Source organism: Equus asinus, chromosome 22 (assembly GCF_041296235.1).
Source record: "Equus asinus isolate D_3611 breed Donkey chromosome 22, EquAss-T2T_v2, whole genome shotgun sequence".
Classification (NCBI taxonomy): domain Eukaryota; kingdom Metazoa; phylum Chordata; class Mammalia; order Perissodactyla; family Equidae; genus Equus; species Equus asinus.
Genome location: NC_091811.1, coordinates 68,952,078 through 68,978,876, shown reverse-complemented (window position 1 = coordinate 68,978,876; position 26,799 = coordinate 68,952,078). Strand labels below are relative to the sequence as shown.

Genomic DNA, 26,799 nt, shown 5'->3' with positions numbered 1-26,799 from the left:
ATCTGTGTTTAGCGGGTCCAAGTCGATGGGCCTAAAATGGGCCTTTTTGGTTTTCTCAAAAGATTTGAAAGCATCACGACAAAGCAAAGTTAGGCCTGCCTGTTTTGACCCCACAGCTTCCTTAGCACCAGAATCAGTATTTTCACACCCCACAGCGCTGTCTTACTCCAGGGACTGTCTTCTTCACACTCGCCACAGATCACACGCCACATTATCTCAGGTTCCAGCAAACACTTTATTCTCCTCGTTAATGTCTCAAAATTGCTGGAGGCCGAACTCTGAAAACGTCCTTGGGCAACACACAGCCAGGTTTACAGAGAAGCGCGGAGGGGCAAGAGGATGGAAGTTTCCGTTAACCGAATTTCTGAGTATTTTTCTTTGGAAAAGTCCCCAACCAAACTTGAATAAGCTAGACACAGTGTCGATAGAAGTAGAAGAAGTAATCTGTGAAGAAGATCCCAGCAAAGTAAGGGTCCGTGGAACAGTCAGCCAGATCCTGCCAGAAGAGGAGGAAAAAGGGGACAATTAATGGAAGCATCAACTGTTATTAAAGTGACTGACTGATTTATTTATTTATTTAATGGTCCACTTCTTTCTCACTTAAAAAAAAAAAAAGAAAGCTTACCGGTGCAGCTACTCGGAAATGGAACGCGCTATCAAAGAAGGGGGCCACTGGGAGGCTCCAGATGTGCCGACAGCCCTGCAGAACGCAGGAGAGAGAGACGCATGTCATCACCACACCCCACACTCCACTTGGAGGGGTGGAGGCGGAGGCAGCGTTCCCTGACTACCCTGGGAGAGCCATCTGTGACGACAGCTCTCTATGGGGGCTGCTAGAACCATCTGCACTCTGCAGGACCCACAGAAGACACTGAGCAAAGCCGGTGACAGGCTCAGCCCCCACGGGGAAGCACTGGTGCTGGGTCAAGGCATCTCTTACCAGGGAACAGAGGCTGTGCCACCGAGGGGCCGGGAAACATTACCTGTGTCATCTCCTGGATGACTCCTTCGTGGCTTTGCAGCCCTTGGGCTTCGTTTTTACTATGGAAACATATGTTTCCAACGGTCAGTTTGCACTGGAAGACTATCAACGGCTCTGTTGTGCTGCAAGAGACACAGGGAAGAAAGGGCACACGGACAAGCAGTTATCAGCTCCCACCAGGCTACACCTTGATGAGCAGAGGGTCTAACGGGAATGTAACTCGGAAATCCATTCAAAGTTCCACGTAGGCACCTTATTACACACAGCTCACCAAAGCCAATATGCTGGCTCACATCTCCTCATTACAGAAAGAAACTCAGCCTCAGATGACGACTGTTGTGGACTGAATGTTTGTGTCCCCTTAAATCCATCTGTTGAAATCTTAACCACCAATGTGCTGGTGTTGGGAGGTGGGGTCTTTGGGGGGGGATCAGGTCTTGAGGGCGGAGCCCTCATGGGTAGGATCACCGTCTACATAAAAAGGACCCCAGAGAGTTCTCTCCTCCTCCTGCCACGTGAGGACACAGGGAGAAGACGCCGTCGACGAACCAGGCAGCAGAGCCTCACCAGGCACCAAATCTGCTAGCGCCTCGATAGTGGACTTCCCCACCTCCCGCGCTGTGAGAAATAAATGTTTGTGGTTTAGGGCTCCCAGTCTACGGCATTTTTGTCATGGCAGCCTGAACTGACTAAAACAACTACTCAGACAGCATGTGACCGTCTCCAAAACCTACCCTCATGTCTCAAATCACCTCAACAACACAACTTCTTATCTCCATGGATTTGAAAATAATTTTTGCATACATCCCTTCTCTTTCCACTGGTAGCTGAATTTGCATCCATCTGAAGTTGCCGGGATTTTAGATTCTGCAAACACCTGGTCCAGGTAGCTATGGTTTGAAGCAGCAAGAGAAACAAACACAGGCAAGGGTGTGGGGTGAGCCCGTTAGGAAGTACCAGCCTTGAAGCTGTCAGAGCGGAGCCCTGCCAGAAAGAACAGTTCTTCTCAGGAGGTTGGCCTGCTAACCATCAAGAGGAAGAGGTCCGTCTGCCTTTGGATCTTTCTGTGGAAGTGGGACAACCTACAATCTTAGTGGAGTATATGTGTTATTTTAAAATCACCCATATTAGAAAACTGGTCCTTAAACTAGAAAGCCCGACTTAGCGGCTGAAGATAAGCTGCCACTTCAGGGATATTCCATTGAAGCTTACTTCCCTCCACGGAAGCTCGGGGTGAAGGAGGAAACTCCCTCCAGGTTACTCGGGCTGTGCCAGAGAAGAGCACATTCAGCTTTTGCTCTGCCTGGAAATGCGGGTTCCGAGTCATGAAATATTAGCAGCTTGAAATGAACCTTTCCAAGGCAAGCAGCTGCGCTGAGTGTCATGAGCTGACTGTGGAAGCAAAGTCGGTGAGAGAAGGAGTGTGAGGCCTGAGTGACAGAGAGGAAGAGACAGAGCCGGAAACAAGGGAGGAGCAGGGGAAGCAGAGGGAGCAAGGGGAGGACAGAGGCGAGCGGGGCGGGGGGAGAGGAAATGTGGGGGAGGGAGGAAGGAGAGCCCCAAATCGAGAGACGAAACATAACCACCTCTTTTCATGGTGAGGACTTCATCGCATAACTTTTGAGTGAAGTGTGTCAAAAGTCTTAAAGTACGGTAATTATTTAAAATATCTGATAAGAATAGATTAAACGGGAGTTCTGTGGTCGTGGAGGAAGGATAGTCATAATAAAAGCTACCATTTATTGAGTGCCTACTGTGTGCCAAGCAGAGGCAATGTTCTTACGTATCTCACCTCGTTGAGGAGGTGGGAAAGTGATGGTTTACAGGACGGGCTGAGCTGGGAGGCCAGCTCCACATCTTACTAGCTGTGGATGTGGCACAGGCTTTTTGACCTCTCTAGCCCCAAATGATCCCATCTGAAAAATATATACTCGAAAAAAGTACCAAGTTGTGAGGATTGTATGACCCAGTGTTAGGGTGTAGAGTGTCCGGCGTACCATCTGTGCTCAGCAAATGGCGGTTATTCATTTCACTGTTATTAGCAGCGATTCCCACAGCAGCTCTACTCGTCATGGTATAATGTCAAACTCACTTTACAGATGAAGAAACAGTAGCTCAGAGGGAAGTGGTTTCTCCAAGATTACAGAATTAGTAAGTGACAGAGACAAGATCTGAGCCCCGACCGGCCCAACTCCAAGCTCCCACTGCTTTTTCTAACTCCCCTGGGGAAAGGGGTCAGTGTCTGCATTCACACTGCTAATGGGAGCTCACAAAAATGTGCAGCCCCCACCCAGGACCATGCCGTCACTCTGGTTCCCGCCCCAATTCAAAGGGACACAGCCAGGGGCAGTCTGCAGCATCTGAGCATCAAACCTGTGCTCACCGCCACTTCGCAGGAGCGAGTGTCCAGCCCAGAGCCTTTCCATGCCCCTCAGGGAGCCTGGATGCCCCCAGCCCTCGTTCCGAAAACCCACCCTCAAGCTAGCCCACCTCTCAACCCAAAATCGTTAGTTAACATGGACTGACAGCTTTCTGCTCCTAACTTTCTGATGAAATTGTAAAATAAATTCAGACTGGAATCCAAATCATGATGGAAACTGAATTGTTTTTACAGCTATGCACTTACTTGATTTCCAGAGAAAATTTGACATTGGTGGGTGTGTACTTATTAACAGGAATACTGTAATTGTAAGATCCAGACCTAATTATGGAAAAACACAAAACCACAAATCAAAATTTGCAGGAAAGGCTTCAAAAGGCTTTTTGCTACTCTTTACATACTGTGTAAACTGTGAAATATTATATAATAAATAATAAACACAGAAAATCAAGTTTAACATGGGATAGTTTTATGTTTTTCAGAGACATATCTGTCAGATTTCTGAGTGCTCTCTTTCAGGTCTTAATATATGAAATATACCACACAGATTTACAGTTTGTTAGAACTCGCAGCCAAAATGATGGACAGTCAAACCGCAGACCAAACGCATCAAACCAAACACACAGGAAATGACATCAGTTGCCCTGGAGGAGGGACAGACTTCAGAGACAGACGCCGCGAAGGCCTGGAACCAACAATCCCCCAGGAAAGGAGGACCGGAAACAACGAATGCCAGCCTTTCTACCGTAAAGCACTCCCTTTTAGGCAACATTAGCAGGAAATATCGTGCACTTTCAGAACTCGAATCAACTCACATCGTTATAGGCCTAATTACCACTCATTAACGGACAAACGCTCCCACAGAGAGCCCCCCTTTCAAGAGAGATACTGGGGGGAGGGGGAGAGGCCCTGATTCACATTGTAAGGAAAACTCCAGCAAAAGGCACATTGTAGCTAATACAAGTCCTCCTGACTTGGCCATCCCTTGAATTACATGGAGACACAACTGAAAACCAGATAAATGGGAAAAAGAGCCAGTCATTTTAGATTCTTTTACTGAATACTAAGCTAAACTGTTAGAAATGAGGAAGCAAGAATAGAGGAACGGATCTGAAGTGGGAACAGAAGGACTTTGTTCCACTGGAAGAAGCTGAGACGAGTGGAACTCATTTGAGACCACGTGGCTCCCGCACCTGCAGGCTTCACAGCATCCCGGTCAGCAGTGTCTCCCCCTCACAGGCAGAAACGGACACGCAGGAGAGGACACACCCCGTGGCGGCTCCAGAATCTGAACCTGAACCACCCGCGTCTTCTTCACTATGTCACCCCACCACATTAATGAACGTCTGTCTCTGACGTTCTCAAGCTTCCTGAACCTTGAGTTCCTTAATGACAAAATGGGGATAAGTAATGCCAATCTCATGTTGCTTTTGTGAGAACTCAGGGAGACAGTGCACGTAGAGGTCATAAACACACCATAAAGCACCGTACGGTTCATTTTTAAAAGTCAGGACCATCAACTCAAAGCCTAATTATATCAGGTTGAAAAAGAAAAAAGGCTGAGAATCCACAGGATTTGTGACATCAGTTCCAAATACAGGGTCTTGCCTTTTACCGGGCAGGCACCCAGCAAATATTCACAAAAGAAAGAAAACTCCCGCCTGTTCTCAATGCCTACAACTTGCGCTTTGTGCTTGCGGGAGCTATCTGCATGCCCTGCTTCTAGACGCATCGTCACCTCAGGACAGGTGGCACGGCACACGTGAGAGATGGATCTTGCTGGCAACTTCTGCAATACCGGGCTTTTTTCCCTTCTAACTGAAAAAGCTAAGAGAAGCTATATTTTTTTAGCAATTAAAATAATGATATCCCTTGTTATTAAAATATACAAATGTCAGCTCCCTCATAACTTGGAGCCATCAGTAACAATCTTTTCTTGTCATAAAATGAACTAGCAGCTCTGTGCCTGTGGGACGCGCCCTCAGACAGCCAGCCACAGAGCTGTCCCTAAGCTTTCTGCTTTGGACGTGCCATCAACATAGGAGACTGGAACTGCTGGAGCCGCGGTTTATCGACATTTGCTAATACCAACCGCTTTATGATTCCCTCGTCCACACGTGACAAATGTGTTTTCACTTAAGGGGCAACGTAAGCACACATTGACTCTACCAGTAGCTTCAGCTTTCATTCCAGGCTCAAAAACCCAGAGCCCTGAGTCAATTCCAGAAACAACAGGAGTACAGCGGGGCGGCTCACCCACCTGCACTGCCGGCCTCGATGGCAGTAGCGGCGATCTATTACGTGCTGGATTTCCATAATCTGAATAGAGCTGATGGTTGTGTCTATCCCTGAATTGAGGGGAAAGAGAGAAAAGAAAGTAAACTCTTCTGCTGAGGAAGAGCGTACTGCGCTCCAGCACAGCCCCCAAATTGCAGAATGTGAAATAGGCATTTCCTAGATAAATGGATTCCATTTGCACTCAAATGGAAAAAGGAGGAGGAGAAGGAAGGGGAGAGGCTATTTTTGCCGTTGTTATAGTAAACTTTAAGAAAACTAATAAAAATCCAGGCGCCAGTAGGCAGCCCCATAACACCCAAAAGAATTTCTGGACCATGGCAGTCCTACTAAATTGAAATTTATTGAAAATGGAGAGTGCAATGTGAAATGCAATCTGGCCAATAGAGCTTTAAAAAAATCACGAAACAGAAAACAAACTTAAAATGTAGTCACAACAGAAGAAGAGGGCAGGAAGTTCAACTAAATTATTAAACTCCATGGACATCAACCACAGCTTGATCCTGAGCGACCATTTCTAACGCCTCCTGAGTGGTGAGGCCGCATCCATTATCAAGACACAAGCCCGTGGGTGTTGGCGGTGCTGCAGCCTTGTCCCTTTCCCCATTCCTCACTCCAGTAACGCCTCACAGCTGGTTTCATTTGCCTGAACCCGCACAGCCAAAGAGCAGAGTCACTTAAAGGTACACTTACAATCACTCCCCCAGTCGGGGCTGGCCGGCGCATCTCCCGCCAGGAATGACGTGCTTCCGTCTTCTGCAGAGGGAAAAAGCCCGTCAGTCTTGGAGACTTGGTCAGGATGAGAAGAAACCCTCTGTCAGTTGAACATCCCCTGCTTCTCTCTGCCACCTTTCAGCCCATCGCATCCCGATCCCACTTCGCACACAACTGGTACATTCTCACCCTTCTCCAAGACGCCATCTGTCTGGGGCTGAATGGTGTCCCCCGAGTTCTTAGGTTGAGCCCTACCCCTCAGACTGGGACTGTGTCAACAGGAAGGTGACGAAGTCAACACGAGGCCGGCAGGTGGGCTCTGATCCCACGCAACGGCTGTCCTTCTACGAAGAGGAGGTCAGGACAGACAGAGGCTCCAGGGACATGTGCGCACAGAGGATGCAGTGAGAAGGCGGCCAGCTGTGAGCCGAGGAGGGTGGCCCAGAGGAAACCAGACCTGCCCACGCCTCGATTTTGGACTTCCAGCCTCCAGAACTGGGGAAATAAATTCCTGTGGCTTAAGCCCCCGCCTGTGGTGGTTTGCTGTGGCAGCCAAGTGACTGAGACGCATCCCAGATGAGTCCCTGCAGCCCCCAGATCCCCGTCGGGTGCCACAGCACTTAGTTCAACCACCTTCAGGGACATCTGTCACGACATCGAAGGCATGCTCGCTCTCTATTACTACTTCACTTTTCACCTACTTTTGCCCTTTCTCAACAACTCCAGAAGAGGGAACCTCTGTTAAAATTTTTCGACTCCTCTGCAACTGCAGCATAATGTGAAGGAAAAGCCCAGCTTAAACCAAGGTCACGGGAGGGGCCAGAGCTCGCTTGCAGGAAGGAAGGCGGGGTGCAGCTGTGCCCCCTTCATAGCCAAAAGGGCATTTGAAAAACAACTTTGAAAAGGTAACCATCCAAATGATAAGATGTTCAGTCTATGAAAGAAAATGTTGGTTTTTAAAGTGGACAATCATTTAGTGGGTCGCTACACAAACTTAACAAAAGAATTTTAAAGTTTTTGCAGTCATGTTTCTTTCAATTTGCAGGTTTTTTTCAACTTACATATTCTTTATTGCCTTCCTTCATTTGCATTGAATACAATATTTATATTTTTCAACATAGTTTTGGACACAACACAAAGACATGAACAAAAGACATAAGTTAACACAATGGAGCTGCTTTCATGGGATGAAGAAAGAGGCAAGATATAAAGCGACTTCCTGTGTGGAATTTCAGCAGGGAAGAGAAAGCCACAGCGCAGGTGACGGGTACTCGCTCCTATGTCCGTCTGTCCTGACTAGTGCTCCTCTCGCCAGGAGAGGGCTCATCCACTGTCTGCACACCTGACGGTGCGCTCCTGGAACACTGCGCCTGTCCACTGCTGTTCCCTGAGATGCCGCGATGCTGGGCTCACGGCGGGTGCGCGGTAAGGACTTAGGAAGGATGGGAGGGAGAGAGGCAGGAAAAAGGAAGAGGAGGACCCCATGCCCTCTAGAAAAGCGTGTCCTCTTGCACACTCAGAGGGGAACTCCCGGGGCGGGGGGGGGGGGGAATGGATGTGGGAAGCCGGCTCCTTCCCACTGTCAGCAAACGGGAATGAGACCGAACCTGAACGGGCCAAGTTCCCTGAGTATCCTCCCAACACGACACTTTCCACTGAGAAGAAGTGGATCTTGATCTATGAGGATTTTCCAGAAAATTGAACATTTATTTCCCTTTACATGTAAATATAAGTGCTGTCTCCAAGGCCTCCAGGTTTCTTGGATTCCAGCTGCTCCAACAATAACTTCAAGCACACGTCTCCTGCTATGCGTGTTGCTTGTGATGGCTTCCACAGAAGGCTGGGCACTCACAAGGCACAAAGAGAAGGGGAAGGCAGGACTTGCCTCCTGTCTGTTTTCTTCCCGAACTTTTGTTCTGCTTTCCTGCTGAATTTGCAGGGAAAGGCTCCTTATAAATTCTGGCAATAGGACTGCAGCGTCGCCTCACTTCCACAGGAGTGTTTTTTCAGGCTCCCGGGACACCGAACTCTGTGATAGGATTTAGTATCTGATGGGATAACAGTGTTTATTTAAGTAAAAAGGTGAAGTTGGGAGGAGAGAATCTTGCACATTAGAATGTCAAAAATGGCTTTTTTGAAAGAAGGATTGGAAATAACAAATTTTAAATCTCCTATAAAACACCTCCAATTTGTCACTTCCCTGAAGCAACTATTCAGTTCTGAAAGGCTGACTATTGGAAAACCGTAAATGCCCCTGTAGTCGTACGGGGTGGTGCTCATCTCACAAATCCTCCCAGCAATATTCATAGAAATTTCATGTACATTCCCAGCGCTTCCTTGTAAAGCTGGAGCTATATTTCATAGTTGGCAAATGTCATCTCCCAATAAACTAAATTAGAACCTTCTGGGGAGGAGAGATTTAAGATGGCGTCCAACCTGAGTGCACGCTGCTGTGGTAGAATCTGGAGATGGCAGCGCGACGTGTAAACTGTGCTGATGGCTGAGTTCCAACATGGCCTCTTGGACGCCTCTTCCTCCCCTGACTGAACCGGACTCATGCCAAGAAAAAGTCAACGAGCCCAACCCATCGATGACTGAGTCCTTTAACTTGGGGAACCACTTTCTTTTGGTCATTTGCTCTTCTCAGAGTTCTGGGCTCCAAACAAAATAAGCACGAATTCCAGGTGCCTTTTTGCTTTGTGAGATTTTTTAAATCTTTACCAAATCTCCAGAAATCTGTAGAATTGCAGAGATGTTTCCCCCTGACAGGCTCTTTACTTTCTAATATCTAACGCTGCTGTCCATTTAAATCCTTATTGGTTCCACAGATTAAAATCTAATCCATCACATCCTCACAGTAGAAGCAGATTATTCCAAAATATCCACTTTCCACTTCCTGGTTGGTCTTACCTAAACCTTCTATTAAGTGGAGGGAACGGGGCAACCTTTCTGAAAGACAAGTCACACAACCAACTTAGGCCCCAAGGAGAAAGATGGCCTGAGCCCAGCATGTCACAAAAATGCTGTTTTTTTTTCATTTATTTCACTTGTAGCCTTACCTTCAGGAAAAAGGCTCATAAATGTGTTCCGGGGCTTGGTGAACTCTTAGATTTGACTCTGCATCCCACTGAGAGTGTGTCCAAGTCTGTTTTCTTTTTAATCCTTGAGTTTCTCTTTTATTTGTATTTCTTCATTTTTAATGGGTCTTCAATGTCTCAGAAACATCTGCTTGAAAAGACTATTTGCCTGGCTTTCTCCTCTCTTGGATTTAGGAACCCTGGTGTTACACGGTGCCCTGGACAGAGGGGAGGATGGAGCAGCCACAGAAGAGAAGTGCCTTCCTCGGACCCCCCAGAAACATCCCACACTGGGGACATCTCAATGGCTGTAGGCAAACTCGAGGGAGGGGTGCTGAAGGGGCTTCTAGAACCATGGACTGGACACTTTCTGCCTCTTCTATCAGAGACTTGGTTCCAGGTGCACACACGCACGTGCCCAAATAAATGGAGGCAAAATGGTGGAGGGGAAGGAACCCAGGACGGGGAGATGGGACCCAGATTCCAAGTCCAGCTTTGCTAGGAACTCACTGCAGAACCTTAAGGAAGGTCCTGGGCCTCTGTTTCATGAGCTGTAAAATGGGTAAGTTGGTGTAAATCAGAAGTTCTCCTGACCTGGGGACTTTGGAATTCCAGGTGATTGCATACAGAGGTCTGTGGTGTGGCCTGTGCACTTGGAAAAAAACACCTCTCCCACAGATCTGTACTATGTTTCAAATGTTACTGTTGGATCAATAAAAATAATTCAGTTAGAAGCTGAACTGAGTTTACAGTTACATTCTCCCTCCACATATTCTCTCAGTCAAATAATTGTAAAAGTATAATGGATTAATAATGGATTCTTGGGGTCAAAATGTCAGGGTGCCACTGGTGTAGCTGCTCTCTGACATTCTATGACTTTAAATCCCCCCAAAGTTTCCAGGTTTCCTGTAGGTGAAAGCAAACAGAACATTTAAATCCTTTCTACTTTTCTCCAGTTAAAAGAGGGAATAGGGAACCACTGTCCCAGGGTCTCAGGGAGCCTGGTGAGGCAGAACTTAAACGTCATTGTAGCCTGAGAAGCTGAGAGTCGTGTCCAGGAGGACACAGCCAGGCACCGTGGAGCAGATTGGCTGTCTTTCTTCCATGCCTCGCACAGTCATAGCCACGTAAGAGCAGACACGCTGTCCCAGAGAGGAGAGCAACAGGCCTGCGTCCGGTTTCCTAAGGGCCACTCCTCCCAGTGCTCCCCAGATGTGAAGAGCTGGTCCCTGCAGGAGGGAATCCGCCCCAGGGTCAAGACACTATTCGAAAGTGAAGACTGGCCTGGTCCATGATGGCTGTCAGGTGAGACGGTCTCTTCTGAGGACTGCTCTCAGACAAGGACAGTGTGTCCCCAGTGTGGGCTCCCAAGGTAAGAAGAGGATTGACCAGCCACAAGGTTCCATGTGCTTTCACAAGGGACGTAAGGCTTTGAGGATTTTGGTGACAGTGTTGGCTTTTCCCGTATTTGAAACCATGAGAATACGACAACTGAAACTAATTCCTTCCTTCACATTGAACTGTTAGCCTCACCCTATAGTGATGCATCTGTTCTCAAGTTCAGTCAAAAATTGCTTTCATGAGAAAACAACACAAGCATTGTCTCCTACAGGTGTGGGAAGAGCTCTCCATGCCTCACCTGCCTCACTGGAAAGATGAGTAAAACAGCAGTGCTTGTCTATTAAGCTCGTGAGGATTAAATGACTTATTCACGTGGAAACTTTATGACAGTGCTTTTGTGAACAGTAATGCCTCATTGCATTGTGATGATGATGGTGATTTGTAAAACTGATTTATTCAAGGTTATGATACGGAATAATATCAAAAGGAAACAGAAATTACCTTGCTGCCCCCAAACATCAACCCCTGACCACGTTCTACGTGTCGGTCATCAGGGCTGCTCGGAAAGATTCTGCTTCATCTTCTTCCAGGCCCAGGTTAGGTCTGCACTGCACTGTTTGTAAATTAGACACGACTGATGTCACCTGCTTTGGCCACTGAAGTGTAAGCAGAAGTGGCCTGTGTTCCACCCCATGGAAGCTGTAGGAGTCAGCGCACAGTCTTACCACCGCTGCAGAGATCGTGGAAGTACACATGGACGTGGAGTCCGTGAGCCGAGTCCCGAGTGACACGCTGGGAGGAGCCCCCTTTTGGTCCACATTTGACATAGACAGGCAGGAATAAATTTTCACCGCAGCATCCCAACAGATAAGCCATACTAATTGTACGTATTGCTATTATTAGCATCATCATTATTGTTATTTTAGACACTCATTAATGTGTGTGTCTACAGACGGAGATTGCCTTTGATCAAGTTTCCATAATTTTTTAACAGGAAAATTCTGTTACTTAACAAGCATATGTGTGTTGTGTGTGTGTGTGTGTGCACGTGTGTCCACGTCCCTAGGAGGAAGACAAAGAAGATATTCTGAAGGTGGAATGCCAACCTGACTGACAGCTGACCCTGAACTCCTCAGCTGAAAGAGACTCTACGTCTCGCCCTACGTGGTTTGGGCAGAGGGCCCAGACACCACATCCTTTTTTAAGTTCTAAGCGAACCAGAGACCCTCCCATCTACACGTCACCACGTTGCTTGTCCTACTATCACAGTCTTTGTTGGCAACAGACAAATGAGACCCTCTGACTTGAATGAACCAAAATCACTGGGCAGGGAACTCAATATCATAGGTGATTGCATGTTTGTGTGCATGTGTTTGTAAAGGTCTTGCCGCCCCAAGTAGAAGAGTGGAACCATTATCTGGAACTTTTAACAGGCTCTCCAAGTAAATATCGACAGGGGAAACCTCAGCCCCAAAGAGCTGGGTGTTTCCCTCTGAACGTCCCTTACCTGCCCACGGCCCCCGATGCAGCTCCTTCTCCTCGGACTGCCCTTGGACAGGACTGGCGAGGGCGGCTCTCCTCCCCCTGATGGGGCAGCACTGAGTCTCCTGACATGGCAGGATCTCACAGAAAGTGACTTCTGGCCCGAGAAAGGAGGACTGTGTGGCGGCCAGGGATGTGTTCCAGGCTGCAGGGCATTGGGCAGAAGACAGGGGGCCACAAGGTTCACCTGACGGGCCGCTTCTCCTGTTGAGGATTCCCGGGACGCGGGCTGGCTGACAGCGAGGAATGTGAAGAACTCACCTGCGGGGGAGGCGGTGGGCGGCAGGGCTGGCTCCTGGGAGCTCGTGACGTTGCTGGAGGAGGACAGTGAAAGGATTCATGCAGGCAGCCTGCAAAAATCCCTCTCCCCAAAGGAAACAAGACCAGAACTCTCACCTCGGAGGGAGATTCGGGACACGTTGCTCTTGAGCTTTCAAGCTGAGTATGTAAAGGGTGACTATTGTCAACGCACTGTTGAAAAATAAGAAGACAGCATTAGGTGGCACAGTTGACTCCAGACATATCTCACACGGCCACTGGCCAGCAACGTGCTCTCCCAGGTCACACAGATGGGGGGGCCTGGCTGACAGCAGCACACGGAAGCCCACACAGCCAGGCCTCTCCACCCCGGTGAGAAAAAGCCCTGTCTCCTGCAGCTCAGAGGCTCCTGGGCGCCCTGTGCTGATGGATTTTCTCAGAGGGCAGCCCCCGGCCCTGGCGAGCTGTCTCAGAAGCAGGAGTCTGTCACTGGTGGAAGATGACAAGAGGAAGAGTACAATCGCTGGAGGCAGCCCTCTGCTCCCTGGAGGGAGTAGCGGGAGCAAAGTTCACTCCCACCGGCGGAGGGCGTCCGCACGGGCGCTGGGAGATGACAGGAGCCCCAGGTTAGTCGGCTGTGGTGCTCACCCCCGTGGCTGCCAGTCTTTTCAGAGCACAATGCACCAAACTGGACCGAGGAAGGAAGAGAAATGCAATAAAGTATCCATTCCCACACTACATGACTTCAAAATAGTAAGTCTATCTTCCCGCCGATTATCAGAGCGAATCTGTCCAAATAGAAGCTTTCCTTCCAGGCTCTGAGCTTCGGGAAGCTGTTCCCAACATCGCTCACTCATCCAGTCGCTCAGCACTCTCCTCTCCTGGAGGTGTCTTCAGAACTCTCCCACCCGCTGAACAAGAAAGTCTGCTGGTGACTTTGCAACCCTGCTATCTGTGGGGCCTGACGCAGGGTGACCTCACTGGACTTCTGCCAGTTGATGTCACACCTGGTCCCCTGGACTCAGCTCCTGTTATCTTCTTCCCCATCGAAGGTGGTGAATTTAGTATCATTAAATATACAGAAAAAAATATGCACACGTTTGAGTTCCACTGCTGAAGAAAGAATTCCTAGAGCCGCCGCTGGTCACCGCTCAGCAGGCACAGCCCAGCCTGGGGAAGTGGTGTGAGCCCCAGAGATGCCTGCAGACAGCACTCGTGCTGTTGCCTGGCAACTGCTTGCTGTGGTCCAGCCCCCAAAGCCCCCACTCTCTGCCTCCCTATCGCAGGCCCTTAAATACTCTCTGAGTTGTCTCTGGCATCTGCTTCAACACACAGCCCAGAGAACGTTTGGATCGCAGAATGAAACGGACATCTGCTCTTTTCTTTGGGGACAAACTCTGGTTTTGACCCTTCTAGGGTACAAAGGCCAGAAACAAGGTAATACGCTTAATTTCTCCCATTTGTGGTCTTAGTGGTCGACAATGTTGGAATTCATAAGATCTGATAAGCACATTTAAAAAGCAGTCTTTTTCTGTTGGAATTACACTTCCTATAACCTTCCCGTTGGGTTTTCACGGGAATCTCTCCAGAGGATTCTAAGTATGTCTATGAAAGGTAGACTCTCATGCTCTCCTGACTCGGGAATCCCAGCAGAAGACAAGCTCACGGAGGGGAGTGAGAAACTGCAACGGCTTCCAGAGGGAGTCCTGTGTTGTGGGGTCACACACGTGGGGTGCTCCCCACAGTGGGCAGTAGCAAGTGAGAAGTTAAGATGCAATGGGGAGAGAAGGGTGCAGAGAGACCCACTGTCCTCTACAGCTGGGAAGCTGCTTGAGATCCAGGCACTGAAGCACCTTGGCCCCATCCCTTTCTTTGCCTCTGAGAACGACTGTGTCCCCGAGACAGGGCCCAAATCTAGTCCTTTCCCACACTAACAGAGCATTTTCCAAGGGACAGATATACCCCTTTCACCGTGTGGATAGCAGACTAAAAACAAGCCAGGAGGACAGAGGCAAGATGACCAGGGCTCAAAGGCTGAGGGCCGTCAGGACAGCTGGCCGAGCCCAAAGACCAGAGGCCTGAGGAGGACTCCCCATCCCAGTGAGGGACGGCCCCCTCCCTGCAGAGGGGCACAGTGGTCAAAAGGCACCCGATGCTCGCACAGCAAATACTTTGTCCTTCCTGTGTTTGTTTTCTTTAGCTGTTAGCAAATTTGGCTGCAATTTCACCATATTGTCCATCTTGGGGTAATCTAGTCCCGTTGGTGTGAAGTACTCACTGAAGAATCCAGAAGAATCCGAATAAATAGGAGTGTCCAGGGGAGAGTGGATTGTACCTGAATGCTTACTCTTTTTCTCCAAGTAGACAGGAGGGAGAACAAAGAATTTGAGAAAGTTACTCCAGAGAGTCAAAAACATACACACACACACGTGAAAGGCACAGGCAGCTGTTAAAAACATCAGATGATTGAAAAAAGATCATCCTTCATCTCACACCTCAGTGCAGGAAGCCTGTGCTGCTTTTCTTCAAAGGGTGAGTTTATTAAGGGCTCCCTCATCGCCAAGCTGAATCAAAGGTCAACACCCCCTTTAAAGGGCTCCTGGTCTTCGGAGTAAATAGAAGGTCAGCACCCCTTGATGTGTGAGAAAGGAAGACGGGAAGAAAAAAGAGCTTGACACAGCATAACAATGAGGTTTTCTTACCAAAATGCCATCACAGCAATGAGACTTATAACCAAGGTCTGGAAAACCCAGTTAGGACACGACTGTTTTTTTCCTGAAAAATAAACCTACAAAAAGATTCAGTGATGAGCAGTGATGAATCCGTGACCACCTGTGAGAAGGATGCTGGAGGCTGAGCTCTGCTGCCCCCCTGGGACGGAGGAGGCTCCTTAACCACCTCTCCCTCCTCCTCTCTGTCTCTCCAGAACGTCTCAAGCCCCTCCCTTTCCTTGACCTCGAGGCTACAGCAATCTGTCTTCCCCGACCTCCCGAGGGACAGGCGTCTGCGCCATCCAGTCAGCGCTCATTCTTGAAGTTTCATGAGAGAAGAGGACCTACCAGACAAGATCCCGTCAGAACCCAGACGTCCATCTCCTTTAATAGCATACTTTTGAAAATCAAAAGGTCTTCAAGACATGATGGAATAAACCCCAATGGAAGAATTTCAGGCATCAGGACAAACCATGGAAAAGATTCTTGTGGCAGGCAATACTGTTAAGTACTTCTTAAATCATATACATTGGTATCCAATTCTGCCACCTATTTTTAAGGACGTTCTGGCTTGTGTCTTATTTATTCTTTTATCCATTCAACAAATATTTCTTAAGCACCACGTACAACAGTGTAGGGAACGTAATAATCAGTCAATTACAGTCTCTAGGAAACAATGAGACAAGCCTTTAGGACGGATACATATTGGTATAAAAACTTGCATATGAGGAATGGGCCAAGAACGACAGGACAGACAGCTGTGCAGCCAGCGGGGAATCTGCTGGAGAGACGAGATCTTTGCCCACTCAGACAGGGCGCGCCTTAGACACGAATTTTCCTGCCAATGTGATAGGTAGTGTTCTGTTGCTTCCTCCTGGGGTGCAGGGTAGAATCATGCTTACTAGTCGGAAACAAATTGGAGGACAGCAGTGGCTAAGAAACAGCTTAAAATTGGTCTTTGTGTGAATTTCTTGGGCTGGCTATCTGAATAAAGAAAATGTTCTTCAATGTAATATGTGTGTGTGTGGGGGGGGGGGGGAAGATGGGGGATTAACCTTTATAATGAGTACCCAAACCCTTAGAGCTATGGTAACTGAGTCTACCCTGAGTGCAGCTGGGGGTCACTGAGAACACCCGGAACTAGCAGATTTGCACCATTCCTGTGCCTCATAGGGACTGCCCCGAGGACATGCTAACAGTGAGCATGGAGGAGGGACTCAGAATTAAATAGTATTGGCCTCAGGATAAGCACTTCCCCATGCAAGCTACTCCTCCTCTGCCGGATTACTGTAATCTCCATGGTTTTCCTCAAAACCCTCTGAGCTGGTACAGGGAAATGGCCCAAGACCCGGAGTCAGACTTGGAGTCGAGTCCTGAACAAGTCATCTAAACGTCATTGATCCTCATTTTCCTCATCAATAAAGCAGGAATGATGACTAACACCTGCCTGCCTTTCAGAGTTACTAAGTGGGTCCACCTAGCAGGGTAATGGTCTGCTTGAGAATTACCATGGAGCTTGTTAAAAACCTAAATTCCCTGAAAAATTCTGACTCAAAAGGTTTTCATTTGGGGTGGTGTGGGGGCAGGGAATCCGTAAGAGGTGGGAGAATGGACAGGATCCATGTTCGACCCTTCCCTCTCCCCCTCCTGCTCCACACACCCAGTGACATGCCTGGAAGACTGACATGTGCCACGTCTGAGAACCAGTGAATAGTGAGCTTAAACATACTGACACGGTAGACACACGCACACACGAGGTGCCGTAAATGCTCCTGAGAGCTTATGCAACTAACATGTTTAACCTTCACAATGACCTCAGCCATCCCATGATGCGGGTGCTGCTGTCTCCATTTCAGAGACGGGAGAAAGGAGGGCCAGGAAGGCTAAGTTCCTCCCCCAGATCACACAGCTAGCAAGCCACAGAGGCAGACCAACCAAGAGACATTCGGCCCCAGAATCTGTGCTCTCAACCACAATGCTTCGTGTCCTCCCTTTTACCGTCTGTAAACAAAGGAAGCACTATACAACTTAGCAAGTGTTATTCAGAAGGTCTCACAGCTTACCCAACGAACTCCCTGCCCTGGTGGTCCAGAAGCTGAGCCTGCCCTGTATTTCCAGCCTCATCTCCTCCCCAACCAACTCCCACCTAACGCTCAGTGCAGCCGTCCAGCTCCGGGCATCGCTGTGTCCTTCATCTGAAACCTCTCCCAGAGCCTGTTCCTATCTGGCTGAAGCTCACTGCCCCACTAAGGCCGGGTGCCCGCGTCACCCCGGCAGCGCCCGGAGCCTCCGCACCACCGATCGCATCCAGCCACCACTGTTCTTCCTGTTCCCTTCTGACCTTCCCTGGCTACCCTTAGGAGAAGGGGCCACCTCTGACTCCCCTTTGTCTGCCTGGGACAGTGGCCGCAAGAGGTCCCTGAGTTGAAAGGGCGCTCTTTAATGCCTACATGAGTCCCTGACTCTGTGTCCACATCCCAACCCCCCTCCCCACCCACACAAGACATTGAATCACGCAATGTGAGCGTTCAGGGCATCCCTTCAGACTGGGCTCTCCAGTCACGCATTCATCTGGCAAACACTCCTTGAGTAGGACCAAGCGAGCCCCCGGGGCGCAGAGTGAGGCCGCAGACACAGGGCCTGCACTCAGGGACGGCACCTTTTAGTTAATATTCAGAGAAAACTGCACAGAAAAGAGATTCTCTGGCTGCACAGTGGTAGTACAGAGGTGTCCCTGACCAGATCACACCTATCAGGCCACCAGGGACGTGGACACCATTCCTTCCATCCCACAGCAAACTGGTTCTTGTAAGGGCAGCTTCCCTGCACACTATTTTTAAGGTTGTGTGTTTACTGAGCAACCGGCTCTGTGCTGGCACTGGGCTCAGGGCTCCAGCTCACTGAATCTCATCGACAGTCTGTGTAAGGCTGACACTGTTGTTATCTCCACTTCCCGAGGCAGTGAAGTGACTTGACCACAAACACTCCTACACAGGTGTTTATCCACGTATTTATGCTCGATGGTGCACCAAGAAGCTTGTCAGCAGCATAACGTTTTAGTAGTTTCTAGTAGAATATTAAACTCTTTCTGCACCCTTTTAGATTAGCTCAGTGCAGTATGACACAAGGAGTAGAAAATAAACTAGGGCAATGGCCCAAACATCAGGTCAGCCCTTAATGGGATGTAGATGAAGGTCATGAATGTCTTACTCTGGGCAGGGCCACCCTAGAACACTGGCGGATCAGAGGGGGCAGGCTGGGTCCCACAGCCATCCGCGAAGCGCACCTAGCAAGGGGGTCCTGCAGTTGCTCCCTCACTGACACTTCTCTGCAATGGAGAGGGTGTCCTTAAGTTAATAAATGATTAACCTTCACTTTTACTGTAAATGTGATCCTATTGGTGAAATTCTCTATTCGTTAATAAAGCCATCACATTTTAACCTTTGCAAGCAAGTGGATATCTATTCTCCATGTGCACGTATAGTACTAAATATCAAAGGGAAAAGAGGGCTTTGAGGATTAACTGCAGTCCCTTTGGGGTCTTCTGAAGTCAAAGATAAGGAATGAAGCGGAGTCTAGGTATCCACACAGACCTCGCAGCCCGGGGCCACGTGCCTGCAAGGCTGACGAAGTTCACCTGATGGGGACAATACATACAAAAACTGGCAGGATAATGTTGTAACCAGGGGAACCAGGTAAAGAAAGGGGTACCAAAGGTCTGGCAGAAAAACTAACATTATCTGTTGAGTGTTTTGCAGAGGGACAGTTTCAGGAAGAGCCCAACTAAGAAGGTTCCCCCAAGCAAGCTAACTGAATCCCATCCTAGCTGCCTCAAACTGCCCCAGAATGAACTAAAGTGGACTGTCGTCATCATAATCTCACTGTAACAGTAAACTCTCTGCCCAGGGCAAGACTTACCTGCCATTTTCTATACATGCGATGTATGAAGACACAGGATTAACGATTGTGCTTGTGCTGCATCCCCCCTCCTTATGTGCCATGACAAGGGCTTCTATCGTGATTATTCATGAACGCTCCCCACAAAAAGAAGCCCAAGCTGTGCTCAGGAGACACTGCCCGGGAGCCAGCCCCAGTGTTCTCCATCGCTTGTGCCAGGAATAAAGCTTCCTTCACCCACTTTTGCCTTGGTTGTGCTTTTTGGCTCCACACTCAATGGGAGATGAACCCATTTGTGTTCAATTACAGTGTTTCTGAAATAAACATGCTTTGTACTCATTTCTCTAGACTTCTCCTTGAAAAAAACAGTTAATGTCTATTAGAGGGATAGTATTTAAATATCTGAAGTGCATAAGGATGCAAACTAGGCAATCTATCCACAAATAAATGAACAAAAAAATTATTGATGACTTTCTCTAAAGACTTTTCCTGTACAGAAAATATCACCTCTGTTTATTATAAACTTAAGTCTATTTACCTTGCTGTTTTTGGGGGGAATGGGCCTTCTTGGAGAAGATGCATTAACAGCTCTGCTAAATTTGCTTTGAAAAGAGAGAGAGAGAATTAATTACTGTTCAAATGCCTCTCCAGGAGTTATAGACAAAAGCCCAGGCCGTCGCTAGCACAGCAGTATGATTTTTTTGTGATGCAGCAGTAATTTAGAAAAGGAAAAGTGAAGGCAATTGAGAGTTCCTTTCGTGGAAAACAGCCTTAGTAAGCATAAATGAATGCATTAAAAGTTACATTTCTCTTTTTCTCAAAATTATACCCCAGGAAATGTGCATTTACCTCCTTAAGTAAGAAAAATAAATAAATAAAATCCCCCCATCCCCTGAGACCAAACGCGGTTTTCTAAATTTAGAAACGGCCATCTCTCCTCATTAAAGGAGAAGCCATCCTTTTGCTAAAATGTAGCACTTCCTGTGAACCGCTCTTAAACAGATGTGGCATGTTTTGTTTCATTTTAAAGTAGCAACAGAAAAAATAATAAAATTATCACACAAGGCAATTGTGTTTCAAAACATTCTGAAAGAGGAATAGGGACCTAACTATCAGAAAGTAACAGTTGCTACGGGATGGAAAAGACCATTCGGATTGATCTGGTTATGGAAACACCCACTCTTCTCTCTCTGAATCCCTATGGCCATTCCGCATGTACCTGATGGAGCTCGCCTCACTGGCTGAGGACTTCCAACTGCTCAGCCGCTTTAGCCTGGCCAGCTTTCTGTTCCATAGTTCTAACTCTTCTATTCTTTCTTCAAGGTTGTTGGTTAGTTTGCAGAGCTGCTTCACTGCACCTACATTTTCCATAAAGATCTGGTCCTAAAAATGAAAATAACACAGAGTGCATAAATTTACAGTTTGAGACCAGCAGAGAACTGACTGTAGCCCATTCAAAGACAGCTGGAGCACACCACTGAAAATGGTTATAGACACACACAACCTCAAGTTCATTCAAGATAAATCTGGAGAGGTTCGCAACTTAAAATGGTCTTGCTAAACTGCTGGCTGTGTAGTAAAGCTGCTTAAGTTCCATTTGCAATAAAATGGAAATATGTCCTTGTCCCAAGAGGCAGAATGGAGCTGAAGGACATCGTTGAGTTTGGAATCCAAAGATTTATTGTCAATGGCCACTATGCTATATTTAAAACTCATAAAAAGGAAGTCAGAACAGGCTTCTGAATGTTGATTTGTGTGTGCGTCACTAAATCCTCCTGAGAAATGGCGCCAGTTCCTCCCGGTAAAAGGTGCATCAAATTGCTTCGGTGAAGGAGGGAGGAATAAAGCCCTGGGCTTTTCTCTAGTTCTGCCGCTTCCTCGATGTGAGACCCCAAGAAAAATACAACAACCTCTCTGAACTTCAGCTTCTTCATCTATAAATGAGAGGATAATTCTTGAGGTGTTAATTTCTGCTTTAACATCTCGTGAGCTACCATGTACAATTTATATTTTAGCCTAACTCCCAAACAAAATCTAGAACAACAACAACACTTAATTCTTCCTGTTCAGAGAAAGTCACTGACATGTCAGAAAGAGCAAGAAAGGGGAGACCAAGCAAAGCCAGATTCCCGGCTCTCCCCTCCCCAACCAAACACTGCAGTTGTCAGGGGAGCATGTGTGTCTGCGTCTCAGCCATAACAAAGACCCAGAAAGCTCTCACTGGCTCACACCCTGGTCCCATGACCTCTCCTTCTTTCCCTCTCTCTGTTCACAAGCTCAGAACACCACAATGCTCCTTGGGGCTCGTAGAGGCTGGTCCATTATTGTAAAGTGATGAGCTCGAGGCCAAAGGAAAAAGACTGCTTTGTGGTTGGGAGTTCAAACTCAGGGCCATGTGTCTGAGATTCTCATCATGCAAACCAAAGCTTTAAAGGTTTCAAGCATTGTAAAGCAACTGCTCAGAAAGGACTCAAAAGCTGAACATTACAGATTTAAGGCTTAGTTTGTGTAGTTTAAAGACATGCACACTAGTGTAGAACACACTGGTAAAGGTAAGCATAAAGTCAATTTCAGAATACTTGAATACTGTACCATGCTGGTGTGGAAATCACTATACTATAAAGGTTAAAGGGCAAAAGTATTAAAAATAACTAAAGCTACAATAATTTGTTAATGGTATGCACATAAAAAGAGGTAAATTATGACATCGAAAACATAGAATGTGGAGGAGGCAGTAAAAGGACAGAGTTTTTGTATGTGATCAAAGTTAAGTTGTCATCAGCCTACAAGAGCCTACTATATCTACGAGATATTTATGTAAACCTCCTGGTCACTACAAAGAAGAACCTACAGTAGATATGCAAAAGATAAAGAGAAGGAAATCAAAGCACGCCACCACCAAAATCATCAGTTCACAGAGGAAGTCAGCAAAAGAGGAAGAAAGAAACAAGGGAAATGCAAAACAGCCAGAAAACAATAAGATGGTGTGAGTAAGCCCTTACCTATCAATAATTACTTTAAATTCTCCAATCAAAAGGCACAGAGTTGGCTGTATGGATTAAAAAAACAAGACTCAACTATATGCTGCCTACAAGAGACTCACATCAGCTTTAAGGACACACATAGGTTAAAGGAATGGGAAAAAATATTCCATTCAAATGGAAACCAAAAGAGAACAGGAGTAGCTATACTTGTATCAGGTAAAATAGAATTTAAGTCAAAAACTGTAACAAGAGACAAAGAAGGTCATCTTATAAAGGCAAAGCAGTCAATTCATCAAGAGGCTATCACAATTGTAAATATGCACCCAACATTGGAGTACCTAAATATATTAAGCAAATACTAACAGACATGAAGGGAGAAATAGATAACAATACAACAATAACAGAGGGCTTCAATATTCCACTTTCAACAATGGATAGATCATGTAGACAGGAAATCAATAAGGAACATTGGACTTAAAGTATACTTTAGATCAAATGTACCAAATAGATATACACAGAAATTCCATCCAACAACAGAAGAATACATAGTCTTCTTAAATGTACACAGAACATTATCAAGGATAGATTTTTAGGTCACAAAACAAGTCTTAGCAAATTTAAGATTGAAATCATATCAGGTATCTTTTCTGACCACAGTAGTATGAAACTAGAAATCAATAACAGGAAGAAAACTGGAAAATTCACAAATATGTGGAAATTAAACAATACATACCTGAAAAACTAATGGGTCAAGGAAGAAATCAAAAGGGAAATTGAAAAATATCTCAAAACAAATGAAAACGGAAACACAACATGTCAAAATTTATGGGATGCAGCAAAAGCAGGTCTAAGAGGGAAGTCTATGGCAATAAACACTTACATTAAGAAAAAAGAAAGACCTCAGAAAAATAACCTAACTTTACACCTCAAGGAACTAGAAAAAGAAGAACAAACTCAGATCAAAGTTAGTAGAAGGAAAGAAATAACAAAGATCAGAACAGACATAAATGAGATAGAGAGCAATAGAAAAGATCAACAAAAATAGGAGCTGGTTTTTTGAAAAGACAAACAAAATTGACAAACCTTTAGACAGACTAAGAAAAAAGAGAGAGGATTCAAATAAATAAAATCAGAAATGAAAGAGGAGATGTTACAACTGATACCACAGAAACACAAAGGATTATAAGAGACTACTATGAACACTTATACTCCAACGAATTGGACAACCTAGAAGAAATGGACATTCTTAGAAACATGCTACCTACTAAGACCGAATCATGAAGAAATAGAAAATCTGAACAGATCAATTAAGAGTGAGGAGATTGAATCAGTAATCAAAAAGTTCCCAAAACAAACAAAAGTCCAGGACCAGATGGCTTCACTGGTGAATTCTGTCAAACATTTAAAGAAGAATTAATACTAATCCTTCTCAAACTCTTCCGAAAAACTTGAAGAGGAGGGAGTGCTTCCAAACTCATTTTAAAAGGCCAGCATTACCCAAATACCAAGGGCAGATAGGGACACTATGAGAAAAAACAATTAGAGGCCAATATCCCTGACGAATACAGATGCAAAAATCCTCAACAAAATATTAGCAAACCAAATTCAACAATACATTAAAAGGATCATACACCGTGATCAAGTGGGATTTATTCCTAGGATTTAAGGATGGTTCACCACCTGCAAATCAATCAATGTGATACACCACGCTAACAAAACGAAGCATGAAAATCATGTGATCATCTCAATAGATGTAGGAAAAGCATTTGAGAAAATTCAACATCTTTTCATTATAAAACCTCTCAATAAATTAAATCTAGATGAAATATACCTCAACATAATAAAGGTCATATATGACAAGCCCAGAGCTGACATCACACTCAATGGTGAAAAGCTGAAAGCTTTTCCTCTAAGATCTGGAAGAAGACAAGGATGCCCACGCTTGTCACTTCTATTCAATACAGTACCGGAAGTCCTAGTCAGAGCAATTAGGCATGAAAAAGAAATACAAGGCATCCAAATTCAAAAAGAACAAGTAAAATGGTCTCTGTTGCACATGACATGACCTTATATATAGAAGATAAAGACTCCACCAAAAAACTGTTAGAACTAATCAACAAATTCAGTAAAGTTCCAGGATACAAAGTCAACATACAGAAATCAGTTGTGCTTCCATACACTAACAACAAACTATCTGAAAAAGAAATATAGAAAATAATCCTATTTACAATAGCATCAAAAACAATAAAATACTTAGGAATAAATTTAACCAGGGTGGAAACTGAAGAAGCCACAAATAAATGGAAAGATATCTCATGTTTGTTGGATCAAAAGAATTGATATTGTTAAAATGTCCACACTACTCAAAGCCACCTATAGATGCAATGCAATCCCTATCAAAATTCCAATGGCATTTTTTACACAAATAGAGAAAACAATCCTAAAATTTGTATAGAACCAGAAAAGACTCCAAATACACAAAGCAATCCTGAGAAAGAACACAGCTGGAGGCATCACACTTCCTGATTTCAAAATACAATACAAAGCCATAGTAATCAAAACAGTATGGTCCTGGCATAAAAATAAACACAGAGACCAATGGAACAGTATAGAAAGCCCATAAATAAAGCCATACATATATGCTCAACTAATACTTGACGAGGGAGCCAAGAATAATCAATGGGGAATGGATAGCTTCTTCAATAAACGGTGTCAGGAAAACTGGATATTCACATGCAAAAGTATGAAATTGGACCCCTATTTTACACCACCCACAAAAGTTAACTCAAAATGGCTTAAAGACTTAAACGCAAGACCTAAAACCTTAAAGCTCCTGAAGAAAACATAGGGGAAAAGCTCCTTGGCATTGGTCGTGGCAACAATTTTTTGGATATGGCACCAAAAGCAAAGGCGGCAAAAGCAAAATAAACAAGTGGGACCACATCAAACTAAAAAGCTGCTACACAGCAAAACGAAAAGGCAACCTACCAAATGAGAGAAAATATTAGCAAAACATATATCTGGTAAGGGGTTAATTTTCAAAATATATAAGGAACCCATACAACTCAATAGAAAAAAGTAAATAATCTGATTTAAAAATGGGCAGAGGACTTGAATGGACATTTTCCCAAAGACATAAACATGGCAAACAGGCACATGAAAAGATGCTCAACATCACTAATCATCAGGGAAATGCAAATCAAAACCACAATGAGGGGCCGGCCCCCTGGCTGAGTGGTTAAATTTGCATGCTCTGCTTCGGCAGCCCAGGGTTTCGCTGGTTCGGATCCTGGGTGCAGACATGGCACTGCTTGTCAGGCTGTCGTGAGGTGGCATCCCATATGCCACAACTAGAAGGATCCACAACTAAAATATACAACTATGGACTGGGGGATTTGGGGAGAAAAAAGCAGAAAAAACCCGCCCACGATGAGATATCACCTCACACCTGTTAGAATGGCTATTATTATAAAGACAAGAAACAACAAGTGTTGGTGAGGATGTGGAGAAAAGGGAACCCTTGTGCCCTGTTGGTGGGAATGAACACTGGTGCAGCCACTCTGGAAAACAGTATGTAGTTCCCACAAAAAAGAAAAAGTAGAGCTACTATATGATCCAGCAATCCACTTCTCGGTATATATCCTAAGGAAATGAAATCATTATCTTGAAGAGATATCTGCACCCCACGTTCATTGCAGCATCATTCACAACAGCCAAGATACAGAACCAACCTTAAGCGTCCATCAATGGATGAATGGACGAAGAAAATGTGGTGTATATATATATACATAAATGGAATATTATTTGGCCATGAGAAAGAAGGAAATCCTGCCATTTCTGACAACATGGGTAGACCTTGAGGGCGTTATGCTAAGTGAAATAAGTGAAACAGAGAAAGACAAATACCGTATGATCTTACTTATATGTGGAACCTAAAAAAGCTGAACTCAGAGAAACAGAGAGTAGAGCAGTGGTTGCCAGAGGTTAAGGAGTGGGGAAAATGGGGAGATGTTGGTCAAAAGCTACAAACTCAGTTTAAGATGAATAAGTTCTGGGGATTGAATGCACAGCATGGTGACTATAGTTAACAACCCAGTATTATATACTTGAAAGTTGCTGAGAGTAGATCTTAAATGTTCTCACCACACAAAAAAAGGTAATTATGTGGGGTGATGGATGTATTAACTAATCTTATTGTAGTAATCGTTTTGCACTATATAGGTGTGTCAAGTCATCATGTTGTGCACCTTAAACTTACACAGTGTCGTATGTCAATTATATCTCAATAAAGCTGAAAAAAATACTTCACTTGTGAGGCAGGACAGTTTATTTAAATAAAATAAGATTGGACATGAATTGATAGATGGGGAATCTGAGTGAAGCATAGACATGGGTTTCATCACTATTCTCTTTAATTTTGTATGCGCTTGAAATTTTTCATTAAAAATGTTAAAAAATAGATAAATCACAAAACAAAAACAAATCAAAAAAAAAATAATCTCCTGACAGAAGCTCTTCTAAATTTTCTAATTCTAGTACAAATTTTCCTTAACATTCTATGGTTCTAAAGGGTAATAAATGTCATATGACTATTTATTATGTTTGCATTGTAGAAAGC

At 45.5% G+C, this 26,799-nt stretch overlaps 1 protein-coding gene across 9 annotated transcripts in view; it reads right to left on the bottom strand.

The window, feature by feature from the left end:
• Positions 1-215: 215 nt before the first annotated feature.
• MYRFL (myelin regulatory factor like) overlaps positions 216-26,799 on the bottom strand; it is a 118,874-nt gene continuing 92,290 nt past the window's right edge. For 3 of the 9 annotated variants that reach the window (XM_070495071.1, XM_070495070.1, XM_070495072.1), the window contains exons 14-25: positions 20,417-20,580; positions 19,736-19,799; positions 15,292-15,377; positions 12,728-12,802; positions 12,593-12,645; positions 12,297-12,518; positions 6,351-6,413; positions 5,623-5,710; positions 3,609-3,683; positions 984-1,104; positions 626-700; positions 275-496 (exon numbers count right to left, since the gene is read on the bottom strand). In XM_070495071.1, coding sequence (XP_070351172.1) covers positions 410-496; positions 626-700; positions 984-1,104; positions 3,609-3,683; positions 5,623-5,710; positions 6,351-6,413; positions 12,297-12,518; positions 12,593-12,645; positions 12,728-12,802; positions 15,292-15,377; positions 19,736-19,799; positions 20,417-20,580 — 1,173 coding nt within the window. In that variant the 3' untranslated portion in view covers positions 275-409. Of the gene's footprint in view, positions 497-625; positions 701-983; positions 1,105-3,608; positions 3,684-5,622; positions 5,711-6,350; positions 6,414-8,179; positions 8,420-11,349; positions 11,596-12,296; positions 12,519-12,592; positions 12,646-12,727; positions 12,803-15,291; positions 15,378-19,735; positions 19,800-20,416; positions 20,581-26,799 lie in introns of those variants that run through there. The other 6 variants (XM_014858538.3, XM_070495073.1, XM_070495075.1 and 3 more) reach the window with 5 other exon arrangements.